The sequence below is a fragment of the Gekko japonicus genome, unplaced genomic scaffold (assembly GCF_001447785.1).
Source record: "Gekko japonicus isolate JY-2015 unplaced genomic scaffold, Gekko_japonicus_V1.1 scaffold2803, whole genome shotgun sequence".
Classification (NCBI taxonomy): Eukaryota; Metazoa; Chordata; class Lepidosauria; order Squamata; family Gekkonidae; genus Gekko; species Gekko japonicus.
This window is the reverse complement of record NW_015160308.1, coordinates 100,120-124,506: the sequence shown is the minus strand read 5'-3', so window position 1 is coordinate 124,506 and position 24,387 is coordinate 100,120. Positions and strand designations below refer to the sequence as shown.

The 24,387-nt window shown below is 47.7% G+C and overlaps 1 protein-coding gene across 2 annotated transcripts in view; it reads right to left on the bottom strand.

The window, feature by feature from the left end:
* Positions 1–731: 731 nt before the first annotated feature.
* The window catches only part of COLGALT1 (collagen beta(1-O)galactosyltransferase 1), a 45,739-nt gene continuing 22,083 nt past the window's right edge, over positions 732–24,387 (bottom strand). The window contains exons 4-12 of one of the 2 annotated variants that reach the window (XM_015416515.1): positions 22,996–23,130; positions 21,119–21,323; positions 18,484–18,603; positions 11,192–11,268; positions 9,108–9,214; positions 7,809–7,941; positions 6,260–6,387; positions 3,266–3,472; positions 732–1,591 (exon numbers count right to left, since the gene is read on the bottom strand). In XM_015416515.1, the coding sequence (XP_015272001.1) occupies positions 1,324–1,591; positions 3,266–3,472; positions 6,260–6,387; positions 7,809–7,941; positions 9,108–9,214; positions 11,192–11,268; positions 18,484–18,603; positions 21,119–21,323; positions 22,996–23,130 (1,380 nt within the window). In that variant the 3' untranslated portion in view covers positions 732–1,323. The remainder of the gene's footprint in view (positions 1,592–3,265; positions 3,473–6,259; positions 6,388–7,808; positions 7,942–9,107; positions 9,215–11,191; positions 11,269–18,483; positions 18,604–21,118; positions 21,324–22,995; positions 23,131–24,387) is intronic. The other variant, XM_015416522.1, reaches the window with a different exon arrangement.

The window sequence follows — 24,387 nt, the reverse complement described above, 5'->3', positions numbered from 1 at the left end:
TATGATGTGTGCTACAGACCAGCTTAGCGAGATTCCAGTTTTGAAAGCCAAAGCTCTCTTCATCAGATTTAAGAATATAAGAACACGTATACCCTATTTGCTAGATGTTTGCTTGAATGCACAGAAATGTAAATATGTTGGAATTTATCGTGACCTGTTGATTGGATTTTGATCTCATTGTTGACCTAGATATGCTTTCATTGGTTATTAATATTTGTATGATATATCTCAACTTTAATAAAAAACTATAAATTGTAAAAAAAAAAAAAAAGAATATAAGAACACAAGAGAAGCCAATGTTGGATCAGGCCAATGGCCCATCCAATCCAACACTCTGTCACACAGTGGCCAAAAATACCAGGTGCCATCAGGAGGTCCAGCAGTGGGGCCAGATGTATATCTCACGGAGCTTTGATTCTTGAAAGATCATACCCTCCCCCAAATCTTGATGGTCTCCAAGGTGGTAGTGAACTGAAATCTAGCTGTTCTACTGCACCAACACAGGTACCCTCTGAAAACTATAGACTAGCTTGTCACACTGTATGCTGGGAAATGTAGTTCTGGCTACATCTTCCTTGGTGACCCACACATCGTGAACCTTTTGACAGTTGGGTTCTGGGCACTGTTCTGTCCTCGTACACCCAGGACCTGAGATAAGCTTTAAAAAAGGAAGTTCTGAAGCCTAGGGAAGTCTGGAACTTTCCCATTGAGGTCACAATCTGAAATGTTGCCAAGGCACCAAGGGGTGGGGGTGGGGAATCCGTATTTTGCAGAAAAGAAAATATGAAACTGTCACTGTCACCGTTTTATATAAAAATAATCACAAAGGTCTCGAGCTTACACCAAAAGAGTGTTTAGTCTGACGCAGGGCACGTTGGTGCCGGAACCTGCTGGTCTGGACTACGTCTCAGCCCCCCCTTTCCCCCCCCCCAAGCTGGTGTGGGGTTCCCTGGAGGGTATCGATTACTCAGAGAATAAAACTCCTCTTGCACAAATGGATATGTTAAGATTGTACCCGCACCGCTTTCCAAAGAAAAGAAGAAGGTAGGCGTTTCAAGGAGGGGTAGTGGAGCGCCTCAGCAAACCACATCAAGCTCCGCCCCCACACCCCCACACAGGAGGTCTTGGTGCGCCTCAGGCACCTGGGGCCACCCGTTGATGTGATGCCCCCAATTTATGATGGAAGATGTGGCATCTGCTGGAGCCCCGCAACAGTTGTCACCCAAGAGGAACAATCCCATAAACCCTTGGGAAGGGAAACGGCCCTTTCCTCCTCACACCATGCCCCCCCCCCCCAGTCCCTTCATCTGTGTCTCAGCAGGGTCATAGCTCATCGCGGGCCGTGCTGTCGAGAGGGGACTGGAGCACATCAGAGTTCTTGGCCTCGTTACTCAGCTCCTGCTGCTCCTTCATCTTCTGGGACTTGGCCCGGTCCCAGTCCGTCTTGACGTTCTCATTGTTCCACACCACAGAGGTCTCCGTGTCACTGATGTAGCCGTCGTCCCCCGTGTAATGCGTCGGGTAGACCAAGAGGGGCTCCACCGAGAAGGCCAGCAAGTTCCGGTTCTCAAAATGCTCCATATACTCAGTGCTGTGGGGAAGGAAGACAACATTTCATGTTTGAAAAGACCTGAATGCTTTGGGGGCTTTTGATGCCTACAGATTTAAGTCAGTGGAAATTTCATAGTGCAGAACTATGGTTCTCAGGGCTCCTTGGGGGAAGCCTCAGTTAAAACGCTTTAAAATTTGATTACTTGCTAAGTGAGTGTGAGAAGGATACACCAAATTTCAGTTATCTTCAGACAAACCAGGAAGATGAGAGGCTTCCTGCTTTGGAAAGGGGAGGTCGATTTCAGTAAATACAGATTCTGAAAACCATGGGGGAAACCTACCTGCTCTCAGATTTGGACGTGACCAGCAAGGTGCAGTGATCAGAGAATCAGAGTAAGATGGGAGATACCTGGATTTAGAAAGTTCACTCAATGGCTTTAGGACACCTCTCTATTTAACCTACCTCGCAGGGCTGTTGTAAACATAAAATTAGAAACAGAGATCATCCTGAGAGTGACCTATGTCCTTCTTAGGAGGATGAAAATAGACTATAGACAGGGCCTTTTTTTTTTTGTAGAAAAAGCCCAACAAGAACTCATTAGCATATTAGGCCACACCCTGACAGCACAGCTCATTAGCATATTAGGTCCCACCCATGCCTTCCCTTGGTTTGCCCGGGCAAGGCCCCCCTTGAAGGGAAGGGAAGGCAGTTTAAACTGCCTTTCCTGGGCTTTCCCGGGCGCCCCTGGCCTCCCCTATCCTTCCAGGGGGGCCCTGGCCCACCCGCTTCAGAGTTGCTGGGGGGGAGGTGTCGCTCTCCAGGCCTTCCCTCTGTAGCCACACACACACAGAGGTTTTGGCTGTAGTGGGCGTGGCCAACTCTGAAGCCAGCCGGAACTCCGTTCCTGTGCGTTCCTGCCCAAAAATAGCCCTGGATACAAGATAAACTTATAGCTTTAAGAATTTCTGGCTCTAGTAGGTTCTTTTCTCACTTGCACCATCCCTAATGGGATAGGTTTCCAGCCTGTAGGTTCTTGTGATAAGCAACCCTGATGTTTTTCAAAAGTCTACATTCATCCAGCACTGAAATATTAATCTCTATATGAGCCCTTTCAGGACTGATTTTGAACTTCTCAAACAGGAAGGCAGTCTAACACCACCGTGGGAAATTCATCTGTAGGCTACCAACTGCTGATGTGAACTGAAAAGGATTTAAACAATGTGTGTGTGTGGGGGGGGGGAATTATTGCAAAAGCACACTGGGAACAAAGTAGGGGAGGGAAAGGATTGCTAAATGACTACAGATATGCAAGTCAGACATAAGCGAAGGAGTTGACATCGACTGTAAGAGGAAGCACAAATGCACGTTGCACTCACAGTGTACACAGATGAGCACTCAATTTCAAAAGTCTGGAAGCACATTTCCTCCAGAACTTGGAGGAAAGTAACTCGGAAGCTACTGCACCCTTCTGGACAAATTACACCATTGGGTGGCAAAGTCCATGCTTTTTTGTAGAGGTCCAGCTACAACCTGTACCATCCCGGCAAACCCCCCAAGGAGTCTTCCCCCGTTTTAAGAACCCACATCTCATGCAACAAAGGCATGCTCACCCACAAAAGCAACCAACCCCCCTGCAACCCGTACTACCGGCCACGGTAACAGCCCCCCCCCCCCCCGGTTTGCCCTCCTAGATGCCACAAAGTCCAGCCTTACACAGGATGTTTGTCAAACATGACAGGCAGGAACTCATCCACAGGTAACATCTTGGAGAGAGGCTTGGCATCCAATAGCTTCCGGGCACCCTGCAGGGAGATGACATAGGCCAGCGTCCAGTAGGAGTAATCTGCTTCCACCAGGTTGCGGATGTGGGGCACGGCTTTCTCCGGATGCTCCACCTGCATGCGCTTCCGGCCAATGTAGCTAGGGGGCGGCAAGAGTAAAACAAGAGTCAGGAGTTGTGTTTAACTAACTTATGATTTCATACAGCAATACTACGAAGTTCAGTTTTTAAAAGATCGTTTGACATGCTTATGACTTCCAGGTGCATAATATATGGATTTCTCTGCCACAAGCTGTGGCTTTAAAGTTATTGTTTTAAACATTAATGCCTTTATCTACTGCATTTTCATACAATCATAGAATGTTAAGAGTTGGAAGGGACCTTGCAGGTCATCTAGTCCAACCCCCTGCACTCTGCAGGAGCATAGCCGAAAGATAGCCCTACAACATACCCGAAAGATGGTCGTCTAGCCTCCGCTTGAAAACGTCCAGCGAAGGAGCATCCACCACCTCCCGAGGCAGACTGTTCCACTGCTCAACCACTCTTATAGTTAGGAAGTTTCCCCTGATATTTAGCCGGTAACGACTCCCTTGTCATTTCCACCCATTAGATCTAGTCTTGCAATCCGGAGCAAGAGAGAATAGATCTGCTCCATCTTCTACATGACAGCCCTTCCAATACTTGAAGACTGCTATCATGTCCCCTCCTCTAAGCCTTCTCTTTCCCAGGCTAAACATACCCAACTCTTTCAGCCTTTCCTCATAAGACTTGGATTCCAGCCCCCTCACCATCCTGGTTGCCCTCTTCTGGACACGCTCGAGCTGGTCAACATCCTTCCTAAAATGTGGTTCCCAAAAACTGGACACAGTACTCCAGGTGAGGCCTGACCATCGCAGAATAGAGCGGAACTACCACCTCCCGTGATCTGGACACAATGCTTCTGTTAATGCATCCTAAGATTGCATTTAAGATTGCATTTAATCTTGCTTTCCTTTCATCACAGAACTGAAAGTCAAGAGCGAGCAGCAGGTCACTCTGAAGTGACCGGTAACTCCTCACATAATTAAAAATAGCTCTCTTCCCTTCTCTAGTGCTGATGTAATCACTTATCCTTTCCTGTGAAGCTTCCGCATGCAACCTTCTCTCCTCTGTCTCTGCGTGTGAGGAAAGGGGCACACGCATGCACTAAGCTGCCATTTCGCTATTGGTTCCACTCATCGAGCCACCATTTTGTGACTTGTACTTCCCAAGGCTCTTGGGGAAAAAAATGAAGTGCCTCTCAGAAATGTGAAGTTTGCCCTCCCCTGCTTTACTTGGGGTTCCCAGGAGGTCTCCCCATCCAAGCATCATCTGACCTATTTACTTATGCCAATAAAGGTATTGTATTTGTATCTGACCTATTTAGCTTCAGGAAGGGGGTATCATGGTTGAGTGTTAGACTACGGTCTGGGAAACCTGGGTTTGAATCCCCACTCGTACCATGGAAGCTCACTGGGTGCCCTTGGCCAGCCACACTCTCTTAGCCTCTTTTTATGCTGTTCTAACTGTTTGTTAGGAGCTGCGGTGGCTCAAGTGGTTAAGACGCTGAACTGCAGGCTGTGGAAGGTCAGCAGTTCGAGACCCGGGTGCCGCAAGATGGAGTGAGCTCCCGTCTCTAATTCCAGCTTCTGCCAACCTAGCAGTTCGAAAGCAAGAAATTGTAAGTAGATAAATAGGTACCACTTCGGTGGGAAGGTAACAGCGTTCCGTGCGCCTTGGTGTTTAGTCATGCCGGCCACATGACCACGGAAACGTCTTCGGACAGCACTGGCTCTTCGGCTTGGAAACGGAGATGAGCACCGCAACCCTAGAGTCGGATTCGACTGGCTTTCGAGCAAGGGAACCTTTACCTTTACCTTTTTAACTGTTTGTTATGGCATTTGCCTCTGTTGTCAGCCGCCCTGAGCCCATTCGGGGAGGGCGGGATACAAATCTAATAAATAAATAAATAATAAATTAGCCTAACCTACCTCACAGGGTTGTTGTGAGGATAAAATGGATGCAATGATCTAAGCCACTTTGAGACCCCATTGAGGAGGAAAGTGGAGTATAAATGAATTAATTAACAAAATAAATGCTGAAGAAATAAACCTGTGGCGGCTTTAAATGGGAATCAGACAAATTCATAGAAATGTTATGCTTATGAGTTTATTTGCCATGATTACAAAGTGTCACCTTGAATCTATAACCCAAGAAAAGCAGATTAAAAATGACCTACATAAATACAAGAGGAACCTCCATGGTCAGTGGCAATATACCTCTGAATGCTGGGGGCCAACCAAGCTGATTGGCTTATACCGCTTTTCTTTCATTCTTTAATTGCGTAATCCAGTTTTACTGCACTGCTGGTTGTACGGACTATATTGATTTTTATTGCATCGTTTTAGAATTTGAGTCTCAATGAGAAACGCAGACAAATGAAGTAAATCATAACCAAGCAAACAAAAGGGGAGAGATTTTGCTTCCATGCCCAATTATGTTGGCTACCCAGAGATACTCAACCAGCCACTGTTAAGAAGAAGAAGAAGAGATGGGATTTATACCCTGCCCTTCACTCTGAGTCTCAGAGTGGCTTACAATCTCCTTTCCCTTTCCCTTCCCACAACAGACACCCTGTGAGGTAGGTGCGGCTGAGAGAGCTCTGAGAGAACTGCCCTTGAGAGAACAGCTCTGAGAGAACTTGTGACTGACCCAAGGTCACACCAGCAGCTGCCTGTGGGGGAGTGGGGAATCAAACCCGGTTCTCCCAGATTAGAGTCCACGCTGTTAACTAGACAGAGCCAGACTCTCCTTAAATTCTTAAATCCCAAATCGAGGTGCATCTCCTACTGGGGGGGGGGGGAGAGACTTCTCACAAGGCCGTCCCCATTGGCTGTGCTGACACTTACATCAAGTCCCAGTCCAGGCCCTCCTCCTCCAAGTCGTACATGAGATTCATCAGGCGCCTTTTGAAGAAGATCTCAAAACGCAGGTCATCCTCAAACACCAGCGACTTCTCCAGACCCCTCTCCACAATCTGCCAAGAAAGCAAGCACAGCCACTGATTACTTTTGTTTTTAACTCCACCCTTCACTACTGGCATTCCCCACCCCACCTCCCTCCTCTCTTTTTCCAGGAATTATCCTGTTGTGCCTGAAGATCTGGCACATGCCCCCACCCCTCCTTCGAGCCATTTTTTGCTCCCTGCAAATAGACCTCTCTGTCTCAGCACAAATTGTCAGGAAATGACACCTCATTAATTAGTTCATTCGTGTGTACCCACCCTTCTCCCCAATGGTGACCTGAAGTGGCGTACAGTATTATCTCATCCGTTTTATCCTCACAACAACCCTGTAAGGTGGGTTAGGCCGAAAGGGTGTGACTGGCCCAAAATCATCCAGCAAACTTCCATGGGATTCGAACTGAGGTCTCACAAATACTAGTCCAAGGCCCCGGTCACACGAGCGAGATAATCCGTGGGGGAAGTGAGGCTTTTTGCTCCAGAGCAAAATGAAGCGCGGTATCACGATCCGACGTTCCCCCGAGGCTTGGTGCTCAGGCCGTCAGCCGCCGATCACACGGTGATGGCGAAGCGTGGCAACGAAGCAGTAATGCATTTGTGCGTGTGCACGTTTGTGCGCATACCATGGAGGCTTACAAGAAAACATCCGGTGGGATGCGATGGGTGCCAGATGCGATGGGATACCAGCGCTTCCGTGATCAGATGCCCGCCCGCACCCCACGTTTCCCAGATAATACTACACGTTCTCAGCTACTTTTTAACTCCGCATCTTCGGCCGGACACTACAGGTTGGAGACGGGCGCGCGGCGCTTGCCAGATGTTGCCGTATGATCGCACCCTTTTAATTCGCCCGGCAGTTGTGCCTCTCGCGTGGCAAATTCTCCATGTGCCCGGGGCCCAACACTCTTAACCACTCCATACTGGCTTTCATTCCTAGGTCATGAGCATTCTGCCTCCCCCCTTTAAAAAAAGAATTAAGCGTTCCGTACTTGCATAATCCAAATTCTGCACCAAGAAATGCTGGATTCTGTAACTGGGGAAATTATGCAAATCGAACTTGCATGCATAATTAGGGATTCACAGGAACTGAATTATGAACGGAATTTGATGAAAAAAGATTGGCCTCTCAGCGTTTTTGGGCTGCTGTGCTCCAAGTTTGGAACTCCCTCCCTGCAGGGATTGAGAACGGTGGCTTCCCTAAAGGCTTTCTGGATGGGTTTGAAGACCTGCCTTTGGCAGAGGGTTTTGAACAGCACTGAGAAGAAACAGTGGGATGAGAGACTGGCACTATGGAGAATGTAATTTGCATTGCGTTTCGTAGATTTTTTTTTTTTTTACTGTATTGTAGCCCATTGTTACCGACACTTTACTGTACCGTTGTGTGGTAAACAGTGTTGGAGCTTTTGAGTTGAAAGGCAATCTACAAATCAACTGACCTCTTGCCAAACCTTATAGTGGCTCAGGAAGCAACCCAATTCCCCCTTGGTGAGGGGACGCCCGTGGTACGGGTCCTTGTAACCTGGCAGCATGCTGATGCCCATGGCCTCCACCTGGCTGCTGTTCATGGCTCTGAGGGGCAAAGAGCATAAGAGGGATCAGGGAGACGGCCATCAGACACAACCCAGTTCATTTCCCACACAGCGTAAAAAATAATGCACCAAAGAGGCGAAGCAATGATCTTCACCTGGATCCGTTTCAACACAGGCTCGCAGTGGTTGCGGAGTTTGGGCAGAATGGGAATGCAGATAAATTTTGAGTGTGCATTACGGCCAATAGGCCTCCCACTGTTAGCCCTAGTTGCCTGCCATTACACCAAGCAGCAGCAGGAGGGGGGGGGGTCAACTGCATCACTTCTGGGAAAAACCCGGAAGTGAGGCAGGGTAGCTCTAGGAATTGCCAGAAACTCTGTGGTTTTACCATAGAGTTTCTGGTGTTCCCTAGAGCTACCTTATTAAACTTCTGGGTTTTCCCCAGAAGTGATGCAATGGCATAACTGATTATCACCTCCACAACCCTGCCCCCCCACCCTCCCATCAGTTGCCAGGCACAGCCTGGCAACTCTGGTCTGCGTAATCCAAAAGCTTGTCTATTTCTACACAAGCTGGTTCAACAAAAGACAGTGCTATCTATTACTTCTTTGTGCTCTGGTTTTGCAGCCCTCTAGAATGGCCTAGGAAGAGTCACTCAGCTTTTGCAGATCCAGCTCTTTGTGAGAGAGACAGTGAAGATGAGGAACATTAAGAACGGGCCTGGTTTGTTTAGATGAAGGTGGGCCCGCAAATACAGCTGACAGTTCTTCCAATATGGAAGAAGGCTGATGCACCCCTTTTTGCATCGGTGGGGGAAGGCAATGGGAAACTATCTGGATCACCCCTTAGAACAGTGATGGCGAACCTTTTAGAGACCGCGTGCCCAAACTGCGACCCAAAACCCACTTATTTATCGCAAAGTGCAAACGCGGCAATTTAACCTGAATACTGAGGTTTTACTTTAGAAAAAACAACTCATACATTAACTTAAGATGATCCAAACAAAGTAAGGAAAGCAATCCCAAATGCTTTCATTTACTTAAAATTATTTGGCAGAGAATTTGACACTTTAATGCTGGTCTGGGCCTGGCTGGGGCGATGGCACGCGTGCCCACAGAGAGGGCTCTGAGTGCCACCTCTGGCACCCGTGCCATAGGTTCGCCCCACTGCCCTAGAAGAATGGTGGCCCCAGGGATGGAGACTCACTTCCCATCCACAGCCTCAATGATTTTGCAGTCAATCTGCTGCTCATACAAGGCCCACAGCATCCGCTCTCGGCGATCCACCCGGCGCTTCAGGTTAATCATGAAGACCTGGAAAAGAAAGTGATGCAGTGGTTGGAACTGCAGAGAGACAGCCACCAATGCCAGAAGCGAGGGAGGGGATTGACCAATGCTACCCTACAATGCCAGTATCAAACCCGGTCTATGCATGCCAACAGTAAATGGGAGAACGGACTGTACCATTTCAGACTGCAGGTGGTGGGTACCATTTTCTAACACTCCCCTGCATAAAAGAACTCCCCTGTGCCTAACAAAAAGTGGACAGGCCCCCTCATGAGCTATGTTGAGTTTTGTTTAGTGTGAGGGCGCGCTTGAAAAATACAGTCTCCCACCTGTAACCCGAAGTGGTTTTGTGTGATTAAAGTGTCAGCGTTGCTGGCGGCCAAGATTATTCATCCTATAGGATTCTCCATTGCTATGTAGGGGTAGAACAAAGTTCGAGTCCATAGGGCCTTTAGGACCAAGAAAGTTTTATTTTTATTTACTGAATAAACCTTTGTTGGTCTTAAAGGCCCCACTAGACGTGAACTTTGTTCTGCTGCTTCAGACGGACATGCCTCCACGCCAGGGCTCTTTTTGTAGAAAAAGCCCAGCAGGAACTCATTAGCATAATAGGCCACACCCAACATCAGAAACTCATTAGCATATTGGGCCACACCCCTGACAGCACAGCTCATTAGTCCATTAGGCCACACCCCCATGTTACCAGAAGTTTGGTCATCCAGCCACACCCACCTTTTGCTTCTTATTCTGTTTACCTTGTTTGTGGTCAAAACCCAGGGCTTTTTTGTAGCAGGAACTCCTTTGCATGCTAGGCCACACACCCCTAATGTAGCCAATCCTAATGGGTTACTGCTGTTGGGTGTGGCCTATTATGCTAATGAGTTCCTGCTGGGCCGGCCAACTCGGGAGCCTGCCTGAACTCCGTTCCTGTGCGTTCCTGCCCAAAAATAGCCCTGGATCTGAAACTATGTATGGGTGCGAAAGCGGGGCAGTGTTACTGAATGAAGAAAGAGGACAGGAAGAAACCTGATTCACTTGAAACGTAGCACTGGAGGAGAGTTTTACAGATACCCTGAGCCTCCAAAATAAATAAATAAGTGGGTTCTAAATCAAATCAAGCCCGAACTCTTCCTAGAAGCCAAAATGACTACATTGAAGCTATTATACTTTATAAAAAAATTCAATTACTGATTGATGAGACACGCATCCAGAAATATTGGAAACTTTATACCAGATTATAACCACAATGAAGATTTATGTGTGACTGCAGTTACCAAGTGAAGATCCGGGGCCTGCTTTGTAAGTTTACATCGAGGGTCGCAGAGACCTGGCACAACCACTAGTGCCTAAATGCCTCCGAGGGACAAAACGGAACAGGCCCCATGGGTGGGCAGGCCCCCATGGGTGAGCAGCGTTGTTCTGCCACAGCATTATACTCTCGTACAAGGCGATCAAGAACCAGTTTTGTCTACAGCATGTGTAGATCAGGTCTCAGAAACCATGCTACTCCATACCAAAGGATCTATCTGTATGGATCTTAAGCCCCTGGGGCACGCAAGACAGGGGACCCTGAAGCCAACGAACCCTTACAGCTTTGCATTCTGAACGACTAGATTAGGTCATCCCCATGGTACCTCTAATGGAACATTCCCAAAGGGCCAATCCACACTGACCTTAGCAAACAAAACTGCCTGAACCACTCTGACAATATCCAGGATTTTGTATGAGCTTTAAAGAAAATATTAAGGTGCTTTCTAAAATAAGGAGAATAGGGTTGTCGTCTGGGGGGGGGGGAAGCATGCAGGATTTTGTTTGACTTTTTCTCCCCAGTCATACTGCACTGTTTACTTATTCTATGGTTTTTATTTCATTGGTTCTCTACATGTGCTATCCAATTTCACTGCACTATTTACTGTTATTTACTATCCTGGCTTCGATTGCATTGTTTCACAATTCTGCAGTCCTCCATGAGTCCTTGTAAGATCCTGTTGCTTCACAGCTCACCTCATCAAATCCCATCTTGTCCGGGACTTTGGGAGGCACAGAGAGATACCGGGATGGTTCCACTGGAGGGTTCTTAACTGCAAAGAAAGAGAAAGCAGAGTCAGAGGATGGGTCACCTGAGCAGTTCGGACAAACAGACTCAAGAAGAGACATAAAATATCAATCTTTCTCCACAGACTATTACCTTCATATTTATTGTGAACCTGGAGGCCTGAGAGAGCTGAGAGAATGGTGAGAGAGTTCTGAAAGTTATGACAGAACGGCGAGAGAGTTCTGAGAGAACGGCGAGAGAGTTCTGAAAGTTCTGAGAGAACGGCGAGAGAGTTCTGAGAGAACGGCGAGAGAGTTCTGAGAGAACGGCGAGAGAGTTCTGAGAGAACGGCGAGAGAATTCTGAACGTTCTGAGAAAACGGTGAGAGAGTTCTGAAAGTTCTGAGAGAACGGTGAGAGAGTTCTGACAGAACGGTGAGAGAGTTCTGAAAGTTCTGAGAGAATGGTGAGAGAGTTCTGAAAGTTCTAAGAGAACGGTGAGAGAGTTCTGAGAGAACGCTGAGAGAGTTCTGAAAGTCCTGACAGAATGGCGAGAGAGTTCTGAGAGAACGGTGAGAGAGTTCTGAAAGTTCTGAAAGAACGGCAAGAGTTCGGAGAGAACGGTGAGAGAGTTCTGAAAGTTCTGAAAGAACGGCAAGAGTTCGGAGAGAACGGTGAGAAAGTTCTGAAAGTTCTGACAGAACGGCAAGGAGTTCGGAGAGAACGGTGAGAGAGTTCTGAAAGTTCTGAAAGAACGGCAAGAGTTCGGAGAGAACGGTGAGAAAGTTCTGAAAGTTCTGACAGAACGGCAAGAGAGTTTGGAGAGAACGGAGAGAGAGTTGTGAAAGAACGGTGAGAGAGTTGTGAAAGAACGGTGAGAGAGTTCTGAAAGTTCTGACAGAACGGCGAGAGAGTTGTGAGAGAACGGTGAGAGAGTTCTGAAAGTTCTGACAGAACGGCAAGAGAGTTCGAAGAGAACAGTGAGAGAGTTCTGAAAGTTCTGACAGAACGGCAAGGGAGTTCGGAGAGAACGGTGAGAGAGTTCTGAAAGTTCTGACAGAACGGCAAGAGAGTTCGGAGAGATCGGTGAAAGAGTTCTGCAAGAACAGTGAATGAGAGAGTTCTGAGAGAACAGTGACTGGCCCAAGGTCACCCAGCAGGCCTCATGTGTCTTAAAGCAGCCTACAGTTGCCTAACTTTCATCTCCCAGTAACAGGCACCTTCTGAGGCAGATGGAGCTGAGTTTGAAGAGAACTATGACGGGCCCAAGGTCACCCAGAAGGCTTCATGTAGAAGGGAGGAGTGGGGAATCAAACTCGGCTCTCCAGATTAGAGTCCACCATTCTTCAACACTACCCCACGCTGGCTCAGGGTATCATGGTTTCTTCTCTGCCCCATTTAGTGTCTTTATGTTTGCTTTGCTGTAGCTGCCGCCTGATTTACGCTGGCCCCGAGTCATGCACTGAGGCCTTGGCTGATTCAAGTTCAGCACCTTGCCTATTACCCATTCACTTTGGACCATATCTTCCAAGCTCGTATGAATGCTGATTTTTTGATGGAGAAATGGCAGGAAAGGCCCTCCCCCAAAGGGGCCAGAACAGCAGAGTCAAACTGATACCAGATGGGGAATGCATTTTGGAAAAGTACGCTAATGGATGCATTTCTAGACACAGGTGCATGGGAACAGAGAATTTTCAGAAAGAACAGCTGCTGGGTGTGGGGGGGTCTTCTTTGCCCTATAACTTTTGGAGACCATGTACTGTGTTCACCACTAGGTGCCGCTATTTGCCAAGAGTCTCATTTGCATTTGTACCAAAGAGAATTAAAATTAACAACCTTTCCATCCAGAGAGGATGAACGTTTAGATCTATTTTGGCATTTTAAAAAAGCAGCTTAAAAAGGGCCTGACCTAAGCAAATAAAAAATGCAATCTTACTAACTGATTCTTTAAAATCTCTACAACTAGATTGGAGTCCAATACCGCCTTAGAGACCGACAGGAGTTTCAGGGTATAAGCGTTCAAGAGTCAAAACTCCCTTCATCTCTACTTTACTGTGTCAGACAAAGAAAAAGAAGAGATTGGATTTATACCCCGCCCTTCACTCGGAGTCTCAGTGCAGCTTACAATCTCCTTTCCCTCCCCCTCCCCACAGCAGACACCCTGTGAGGGAGGTGGGGCTGAGAGAGTTCTCTCGAGAACTGCTCTTTCCAGAACAGCTCTGAGAACTTGTGACTGACCCAAGGTCACACCAGCAGCTGCATGTGGAGGAGCGGGGAATCAAACCCGGTTCTCCCAGATTAGAGTCCGCACTCTTAACCACTACACCAAACTGGCTCTTTGGGAGCTTTGACTTTTGAAAGCTTATATCCTGATACTCCTGTTGGTTTCCTCCCCGCCAATATATGCCAGATGGCTAGAAATTTTCTTCCTGGACACACTAGCTTTCCACATACAGGGAGCTTCTGGTATAGGGAAACTCTTAAAGAGCACCCCCTCCCCGTGCATTCCAAGATAGTACAATCCAGCGAGAGGACTGTACCAACTCAGAACCAGCATATATGAATATCCCCTCCCGTGCATTCCAAGATAGGACAGTCCAGCAAGAGGACTGCACCAATTCAGAACCAGCATATATGAATATCCCCTCCCCATGTAGTCCAAGATAGTATAGTCCAGTGAGAGGACTGTACCAACTCAGAACCAGCATATATGAATATCCACTCCCTGTGCATTCCAAGATAATGCAGTCCAGCAAGAGGACTGTACCAACTCAGAACCAGCATATATGAATATCCACTCCCTGTGCATTCCAAGATAGTACAGCCCAGCGAGAGGACTGTACCAACTTAGAACCAGCATATATGAATATGTTCCTTATTAGCTGTTGGGTTTACTGTGCCAAGAAATGATCCACTCCTTACACATCTTTTTTTTTTTTTTAATCCAAAAAGGGGGGACAGCCCGTTTAAAAACATACAGGAGTCGTCTTTCATCCTCCAAAGCAAGCAGTCCTTAATTAAAGAGGGTTGTTTGCTCGGCTCTCTCACCTCGGCCTCTTTGGGAAAGCCATGATCATCCCCGCTTTAAGGGCAGCTGGATTTCACAAAAGGATCTTTGTCCAGCCACCGACTGCACAAAGCACGACTGTGAAGCATCCCCAAGGGATGGAGTCCAGGAGCCTCCTCCAGAACCCAAAGGCTGCTGGATGGGCACACAGGCCTCTTTGATACCAGAGGCGGTCCTGGGAAGGCAGGTTCAGCACGGTAGACTGATCCAGGTGCCTTGAACTGGAACGGCAGGAGCCAGAAAATAAAAGGCTCTGGAACAAGACCTGCTTTGTCACGTCAAAGGCACTTCTATGGTGCTATCAGTTACATCCTTCTAAGTCCACTGGACCCCAATGGGGGTCATGTGTATGCGTGTGAAGGGCCGTCGAGTTGCGGCCAACTTGCGCTCCCACACGGTTTTCAAGGCGAGAGGTGAACAGAGGCGGTTGGCTATTGTAGGCCAACTTATCCATTAGATCAAAGAGCCAGTTTGGTGTAGTGGACTCTAATCTGGGAGAACCGGGTTGGATTCCCCACTCCTCCACTTGCACCTGGCTGGATGGTCTTGGGCAAGCCGTAGCTCTGATAAGGAGCTGTCCTTGAAAAAGAGCAGTTTCTGTCAAGAGTTCTCTCAGCCCCACCTACCTCACAGGGTGTCTGTTGTGGGGAGGGGAAGGGAAAGGAGTTTGTAAGCCGCTCTGAGACACCTTTGGGTAGTGAAGGGCGGGGTATAAATCCAATCTCCTCTCCTTCTTCTTTTACCTCACAGGGTGTCTGTTGTGGGGAGGGGAAGGGGAAGGAGTTTGTAAGCCGCTCTGAGACACCTTTGGGTAGTGAAGGGCGGGGTATAAATCCAGTCTCTTCTTCTTTTACCTCACAGGGTGTCTGTTGTGGGGAGGGGAAGGGGAAGGAGTTTGTAAGCCGCTCTGAGACACCTTTGGGTGGTGAAGGGAGGGGTATAAATCCAATCTCTTCCCTCTTCTTCTTCTTCTAGACACAGTAGGCCGAGTGCCTGGGTCCACCAAACTTTTAGGAGGCCCATGAAAACGTTCGAATTCCTTTTAAAATCAGAAGAGAAGAAAAAATGAACTTTTAGGGTCAAAGAAAATGTTTTGATTTTGTTTCCACGTGATCAGAAAGAAACGATCCGTCCAGGGCCCACGAAAAGCTATTAAATGTTGTCAACAACAGGGAAAAAATTAAGATGCTGAAGTATTTAAAGTCATATCAAAAATAGTTTTTAATGCTCATATTATTATGTTGGGAGGGGCCCACGAAGGCAAAAGCACCGAGGGCCCCACGAAAGTCATAATGCAGCCCTGTGCCATTGCATGCTTCTGTGTGGCAGGCCTGGTCCTGCTTTGTGGTCTCCCATCCAAGTTCTAACCAAGATTGACCCTGCTTAGCTTCCAAGATCAGATGAGACAGGGCTCACCTGCACTATCCAGGTCAGGGCAGCGGGATTAGCAGGGTGTAACACCGTTAAAGATCGCACCATTATTAGCTCTATGTTTCATTTTAGAGAGGTAAATCAAAGATATTTCTGTTTTTGAGACAGGGATCCGAGGCCTGGATGAAGAGACTTGCCAAAGGCCACAGAAGAGGCTGGTGGCCATGAAATTAAAAGACGCCTGCTCCTTGGGAGGAAAGCGATGGCAAACCTAGACAGCATAATAAAAAGTAGAGACATCCCCCTGCCAACAAAAGTCTGTACGGTCAAAAGTGATGGTATCCCCAGTAGTACTGTATGGCTGCAAGAGTTGGACCATAAGGAAGGCCGAGCGCCGAAGAATAGATGCTTTCAAATTATGGTGCTGGAGAAGACTCTTGAGAGTCCCTTGGACTGCAAGGAGATCAAATCAGTCAATCCTAAAAGAAATCAACCCTGAGTGTTCCCTGGAAGGCCAGATAATGAAACTGAAGCTCAAATACTTTGGCCACCAAAGGAGAAGGGAGCACTCCCTGGAGAAGACCCTGAGGCTGGGAAAGACTGAAGGTCAAAGAAGACGGGGACGGCAAAGGATGAGATGGTTAGACAGTGTCATAGATGCAACGAACATGTAATTGAGCAAACTCCGGAGCACAACAGAAGACAGGAGGGCCTGGCGTGATGTGGTCCATGGGGTCGCAAAGAGTCAGACTCGACTGTGTGGCTGAACAACAACAACAAACAAGAGGAAGAAGAAGAAGAAAAGGGGGAGGAGGAATAGGAAGAGAAGTCCGTGCTCCTAGCCACTACACCAAACTGGCTCTCTGGCCATGTGAAAGGATCCACGGCCTGCTGTATAAACTCACATCAAACCACACAATATATGAGATATCATCACCTGGTCAGAATTGATTTATATTGTTTATTTTTCAGAGGTGTTTCTAAAAACTTTGTTCTGTACTACTGACCACTGAGGAAGGCCTTTGTGGCCTGTGGCCAAAAAGCGTATGTCCTTGTGTTGGTTATCTGATATTCTCATCAGCCTTGCATAGGATTATAACACCTTACGTAAAACTTATTCTTGATGATTCTTAAGGTAGCCTGATATCCAGGGCCTACGTTTTTAAATTTTTTAATTATATTATTGTGTACACCATATAATAAATATATTTCCTTTGATACAAATTTTATTTGCTGTGGCTTGACCTTTAAGGTGATCTTTGTAAATGATGTAAGCCACTTTTGGTCCCCAATGCAGAAAAAGTCAGGGTATAAGCCGGGGTGGCCAAACTGCGGCTCGGGGGCCACATGCGGCTCTTTCACATATATTGTGCGGCTCCCGGCAGGGCAGCTGGGGAAGCGAAGGGGAGACACACTTTTTCTCCCTCCCTCCCTTCCTTCCTTCTCCCTCCCTCCCATCTATTTGCTTTCTTTGTTTCTCTCTCTCTTTCTTTCCTCTCTTTCTTTCCACCTCCTTCATTCATTCTTTCCACCTCTCTCTTTTTCTCTCCCTCTTGGACAAATAAATATCACTGTACAAATAAATATCATTATCGATATCTGTTTTGACCCCTTTGCTTTTTAGTTTTGGCAGTCACCTTTAATGTTAATAAAAAGCAAATTTGCATATATTTTTCAATAAAAACGTGTGTGCAATATTTGTTCATGTCTTGTGGCTCTCAAACATCTGACGTTTATTCTATGTGGCTCTTACGTTGAGCAAGTTTGGCCACCCTTGGTATAAGCAATGCTCCCTCTAAGCTGTGGAGCCTTGTAGCAAAATTCTACTTTGTGAGCTCCTGGCATTAAAGTCGTGAGCGAGCGATTTGGTTACTGCATATATTCGTTTGCTCTGGAGCCATCCTTCCTGAGTGAATACAAAAATGTGTGAACCAGAGGCTAAAAACTAGCTCACACTAACTCACCTTAGAGGGAACATTGGATCAGAGGTTAGGAGGGCCAGGTCTAACATAAATGTCACTTTGTTGGGCCGGGCCATGTGTGCCACAAAATGTAATACCAGGTACAGGAGATAAAAACTTTACAAAGGACACAGGTAAACCCAATTAACAATACTGGTTTTTACTCAAAATACAAACACGCTTAAAACATTAACACTCTTACAGTATTTCCTTAGAACAAAGTTTGAACCCACTGGCACCTTTAAGACCAACAATTTTTTATTCAAGATATAAGCACTGGACTCAAACTTTGATCTGGTATTTCCTTAAAGTATCTCCCTGACGCCCGCCCTCTCACTTCCACTGCCTGTTACTCATTAGCACCGAGACAGTATACAGGGGCAGAATGCACAGACTCTGTCATCTGGCAATAAAGGGAATGACCAGTTGCTCGTGGGCCGGATAAGAGCCCTGGATGGGCCAGTACCGGCCCACGGGCCACACATTTGACACCCCGGGTATAAATGAATAAAATAAATAAAATAATATTAAAACGATGTTATTTACATGGGTTGCACAAACTTGGTTTTTTTCCTGCCATGGAACTTGGATTGTCCAGGTGCCAGATTTTGGTTTTGTAGCTCACAAAGCCCTGCCACCGGAAGTCAGAGCAGATGGCAAAGCTCTGGTGTAACACTGGCCCTTACAGTCACCCCAGAGGCGGCTTTGCAACTGTCTTTAATGCACTCCCATGCTCTACGAACCACAGGCTTCACACAGAACAGGGATTAATGAATACAATAGAAGTCCGCCCTGTTGCTGAACCCATTGGTGGGGCACAACAGGTGCGCTGCCTTTTACCAATGGCTTTGCAGAACACTCACCCATGATTTCCAACTGCACGTGCATGAAGCTCTCTACCTCATCGCGCAGGGTGCTGTGGGATCGCAGAGGCACAGGCAGGGAGCCATACTCCTCTTTGTTGCACACATACATCTGGATCTCTGCAACCAATGGGGAAAGGACATGGGAGTGAACACACGGGACCATGATAGACTCGCTGTATGTTAGAGCACCTGGGCCAACTTTTTGGCCTCAACAGGAGTGATGTTGGATGAACTGTTATGTCCTCTCAGGATTGAGGTTATGCTATCCCATCTCTGTTTTGCTTGTTTTCTATGAAAGATCATGGCTATTTTGGGGCAGGAACGGAGTTCCGGCTGGCTCCCAAGTTGGCCACGCCCAGCAGGAACTCATTAGCATAATAGGCCACACCCAACAGCAGGAACTCATTCGGATTGGCTACATTAGGGGTGTGTGGCCTAACATGCAAAGGAGTTCCTGCTACCAAAAAAGGCCCTGGGTTTTGACAACAAACAAGGTAAACAGAATAACAAGCAAAAGATGGGTGTGGCTGGATAACCACACTTCTGGTAACATGGGGGTGCGGCCTAATGTGCTAATGAGCTGTGCTGTCAGGGGTGTGTCCCAATATGCTAATGAGTTCCTGCTGGGCTTTTCTACAAAAAGAGCCCTGTATGATGCTTCATCTTGCGTTTTGATTGTATATTTCTTCTACGGCATCTACTCTCCGTTGGGGTGGAGAGCAGGGTCGAAGGAAGGAAGGAAAGCCATCCAATTTGGGGACACACTTTGTAACTACTTGCAAAGCAATCCGATAAATGAACTATCGTCGTGCTTTGTCATGGTCGTCCTCCCCAATTAACGGCTTTCTACATTTATTTATTTATTGGACTTATGAATCGCCCACCCTGCAAGCAGGCTCTGGACAATTTAGTAAAGGTAAAGGTTTCCCTTGCTCGAAAGCCAGTCAAATCTGACTCTAGGGGGCGGTGCTCATCTCCGTTTTCAAGCTGAAGAGCCAGCGCTGTCCGAAGATGTCTTCGTGGTCATGTAGCCAGCATGACTAAATGCCGAGGGGCACGGAACGCTGTGACCTTCCCACTGAAGCAGTACCTATTTATCTACTTACAATTTCTTGCTCTCGAACTGCTAGGTTGGCAGGAGATGGGGCCAGAGATGGGAGCTCACTCCGTCATGCGGCACTCAGGTCTCGAACTTCTGAACTACAGACCTTCCAGTCTGCAGCTCAGCATCTTAACCTCTGAGCCATCGCGGCCCTTTACAACCTTCTCTGGTGGGCAATTTACAACCTTATAAAACATTTAGAATACAATCAATACATAATTACATTAGAACATAAGAGAAGCCAATGTTGGATCAGGCCAATGGCCCATCTAGTCCAACACTCTGTCACACAGTGGCCAAAAATACCAGGTGCCATCAGGAGGTCCACCAGTGGGGCCAGGACATTAGAAGCCCTCCCACTGTTGCCTCCCTCCCAAAGCACCAAGAATACAGAGCATCACTTGCCCCAGACTTCCTATCTATACCTTGTGGCTAATAGCCACTGATGGACCTCTGCTCCATATGTTTAATTCCCTCTTGAAGCTGTCCCCATGCTCGTAGTCACCGCCACCTCCTGTGGCAGTGAATTCTATGTGTTAATCACTCTTTGAGTGAAGAAGTACTTCCTTTTATCCGTTCTAACCCGACCGCTCAGCAATTTCATTGAGTGCCCACGAGTTCCTGTATTGTGTATTAAGCTTACCAACAGTAAATCAATCATTTAAAACCAATCCAAGATGATAATACAGTAATCCCCCTTTGCCAGCCACACCGCAGTCCCGGACAACAGGGCAGGGAGGGGTACATGGGAGCAACAGAAGAGAAAGGGACGTCTCAATTTCCCGTTGCTGCCCTCAACTAAAAGCCTCGCGGAACATCTCTGCCTCACAGGCCCTGCGGAATTGCATCAGATGTTATTCAGCAGAAAGTTCCACTAGGTTTGGGGCCAGGACCGAGAAGGCCCTGACCCTAGGCGAGGACAGCAGGACCCCCCTAGGGCTAGGAATCACCAGCAAGTTGTTACCAACTGATCTCAGCATTCTTCGGGGGACATACTGGAAGAGACGGTCCTGAAGGTACGTGGGTCCCTGACTGCTCAAGGCCTCATTGGCTATGGAAGAAGGACCATAGCATGTGAACAATAAGGCCTCCGTTGACAACAGGCTGCGGTGGCTCAGAGGTTAAGAGGCTGAGCTGCAAGACCGGACGTTCTGTAGTTCGGCAGTTCGAGACCTGAGTGCCGCGTGACGGAGTGAGCTCCCGTCTCTGGCCCCCAGCTCCTGCCAACCTAGCAGTTCAAAAGCAAGACATTGCAAGTAGATAAATAGGTACCACTCCGGTGGGAAGATAACAGCGTTCCGTGCGCCTCGGTGTTTAGTCATGCCGGCCACATGACCACGGAAACGTCTTCGGACAGCGCTGGCTCTTCGGCTTGGAAACGGAGGTGAGCACCGCCCCCTAGAGTCAGATTCGACTGGCTTTTGAGCAAGGGAAACCTTGACCTTGACCTGCCAGCGTCCCAGTGCAGAGCTGGGGCTCCAGACTGGCTGACATCCTTCTGCACAAGCAGAGTTCAGTGCCCCGACTCACCTGCCTGCCTGCAGGCGAAGGCAAAGACAATGATGTCATCGAATGCCCAAGTGTAGTCCGGGTGAGGCGGGTAGAAGACAAGGTTTTGGGAGGCCTCCTTCCGCAGGTCGACGAGAAAGGTAGAGTGCACCATGGGAACCGCAAAGCAACCCCGGCGGTCACGTTTCCTGATGGGGATGTAGGCAGGGGTACGCTTGTAATAGCCCTGAAGGAAGCAGAAAGGGAAATGCCACATGAGCTTCCCGGTAAAGGAATGACCCTCGCCCAGAGACAGCAGGCAAAACCATGCAGGAAAGATAAGCAGATGGCTCACCGTAGCCGATCGGTACCTAGAAAGAATTCAGTCCCACACTTAGGGATGGGGACAGATGCACGAGTGAGGGACTGTTTTGGAACTAGTAGTAATAAGAGTGACTGAGAGCCAAGAATGGAGGTGGGAATGTACCTGACACAGATCTCCAGAGGGCAAGCTACATGTTATGTTTTTCCCTAGGTCCATGCAATCCATCATGTGCCTGGAATTCCATGCTGGGAACCCCAAGCGCATGGAGCCAGACTCACAACAGAACTATCGTATATGAAAAGAATGGGCTTCAGCTTCCCCACAATGCGATTTTCCTAATACGAAATGACTCCAAGGGATACCGTTTGCGTTGTTCGGGTTCCCCCATCTGTGGCTTTTCTCCATTCTCATTTTCCTCCTTTGCAAGTTCCTGTTTCTTAGGGGGGTGAGTTTCCTGTTCTGCACACTTTGCTCCCTCTAGTGTTTGATTCGATGTGACACCCGTTTATAACCAGCATATCTTCCTGCAGAGTTAAAGTGAAGGTGTTTGTGCCAAATATAAACATGTGCAGAGGTCGATTCAGGGGGGATCGCGGGGGATCGCAGTTCCCCTGGGTGAGGGGTGGGGGGCGGGGCACACGACGAAGCCCCGCCCCCTGCTTCCGGCCGCCCCGCTTCCAGCCCTCATTCAGCCAGGAGGAGGCAGGAGAAGAGGGAGGGTAAGTTGCTTCCTCCCCGCCTCTCCCCACCCCTGCCTGCCTGGGGCCAGGGAGGGCCTTGGCGGGGCTTCCTCGCACTCCCGCTGGCCTTGCAGGTCCACCGCCGGGCCCCTGATGTCAGGGGGTGTGGCATATGCTAATGAGTTATGCTAATGAGTTCCCCTAGCTCTTTTTCTACGAAACGACCCCTGAACATGTGTAATATCGAATCGACTACTAGAGGGAGTAAAACAATTGTGAAACAGGAAAAAAAAACCTCTGAAGAAAGAGGAACTTAAAAGTGAGGAAAATGAGAATGCAGAAAAGCCCCTACTGATGAGATACACAAAGGTCTCCCTAAGCAGGCAAGTAGTATTCTTCCGGGACCATTTTAGGCTGGGAAACAGAACAGGCGGGAGGACATAAGCACCCTTGTCCTATCATGCACAGTGATCCCAATCCAAATCAGGCTCCTCAGCATTTGAGTTCCCAGCACAGTACTCCAAATGGCATATCTTATCAGGTGTACCTGTGGAAAATGAAATGCACCTTTAGTCCCCACCTTGAAAATTATGGTGGCAACCAAGAAGAAAATTGAGTCTGACAATGTATTGGACAATAAGAATTTCTGTGTTTCTTTAAAAGGTGTTTATCCTACAATCTTGGCATGGCTGACAATGGTTAAAATACCAGGCAATATAATAGGATTTGTAACAACTCGCAGCAGAATAAAAATTTCTACTGGCTGCAGCAACGCTGTAAAAATATACATATATCTCCTCCTCATCCAGAGAATTGTGAGGTGTTTCAATCACTGCTGCAGCTCAACCTTGCCTGTCATGTGCCCCTGGGAAATGAGGAATCCAATCAAACCAGAGATTCTGCAACCCACCTACCTGAGAAGTCATCCCGCACCAGAAGTTTGAATAGGCCGCCCGCGAATCCAGCATCGGCGCCACCACTGTCTTGTTTTCGGCTATCAAAAGACCCAGGGTGTAGGGGTTGGTCAAGAGGTTGTCAGCATCCACAAACTGCCAAGTTATGAAGCGTAAAAGAAGAGTCAGTTTTAAAGCAGTTGTTCTGTTTTCAGTTTTGAGAATTCCCTCAAGCCCCCCGGGGAATGACTCTTTTTAAGGGATAGCCAGCAAGGCATTCTGGCTAGCCAACTAATACATTTCAATTGGTGTTACTGCCACTTTTAGCCCGGCTAGCTATAGAATCATAGAGTTGGAAGGGGCCATACAGGCCTAGTCCAACCCCCTGCCCAATGCAGGACCAGCCTAAAGCATCTCTGACAAATATTCGTCCAGCTTCATCTTGAAAGCTGTCAGTGAAGGGGAGCTCACCACCTCCCTAGGCAGCTGATTCCACCTTTGAACCACATGATGGTGTTGAAAATTGCTGTAAAGTTGCAGCCGACTTATGCGACCCAGTAGAGTTTTCAAAGCAAGAGACATTCAGTGGTGGATTGCCACTGCCTGCCTCCGTGTGGCGACCCTGGTGTTCCTTGGTGGTCTCTCTCATCCAAGTAGTAACCGGAACCAACCCTGCTTAGCTTCTGGGATCAGGTTATCCTGGGCTATCCAGCTTAAGGCATGCACATGATACACGGTATCAATTCAGACGATGCAATAAAAGATGAAGATTTAACTTTCGATCACAGACATGAAAGTCAAACCAAATATTTGGTTTAGGAATTAGGAACTAGTAGCTACTGGGCCAGCTGTGGTCCAGAAGATGCACCCCCTGAGAGTTACATGCCAGAACCATTTCAGACAGACAAGGAGGGGGGGGGATCATCACGTTGAAGTATGATCATGCAGTTTAGAATAGCCAGCACCGTGTTTAACAGCTTTGCAACTTGCAAGTGGGCCTCTGCTAGCAAAAGCAGAAGTACAAAAGAGAAGACGCTTGTGCTGATTGCTGAGACAAGTTTATCTAGGGGAGTCAGCTAAGACAACTGCAGGAGACTGTAAAAGACACCAAAGACGCTGGTTTGCAGAAACGGCCCTTGGAATGTGTAGGGGTCTGCAGAAGAGCTTTAGTCAGAAGCCTTAAGTTTCAGTTCTGGGTACAGCTTTTGTGCATGCTCAGTGCTCTGTAACCTAAGAGTATAAGTGAAGGGAACACCCCTGTAAAGGTGTGATTTTTCTTTGCAGACCCGTTTCTGTAATCACCATTTGCCTGTCAAATAAATCTCTTTAGCTTGTTACGCCGCTGTCTGTCTATTTTGAACTTCAGCTAGACAACAGAGGTATGTGTCCAACTAAATCCAAGCCATATATATA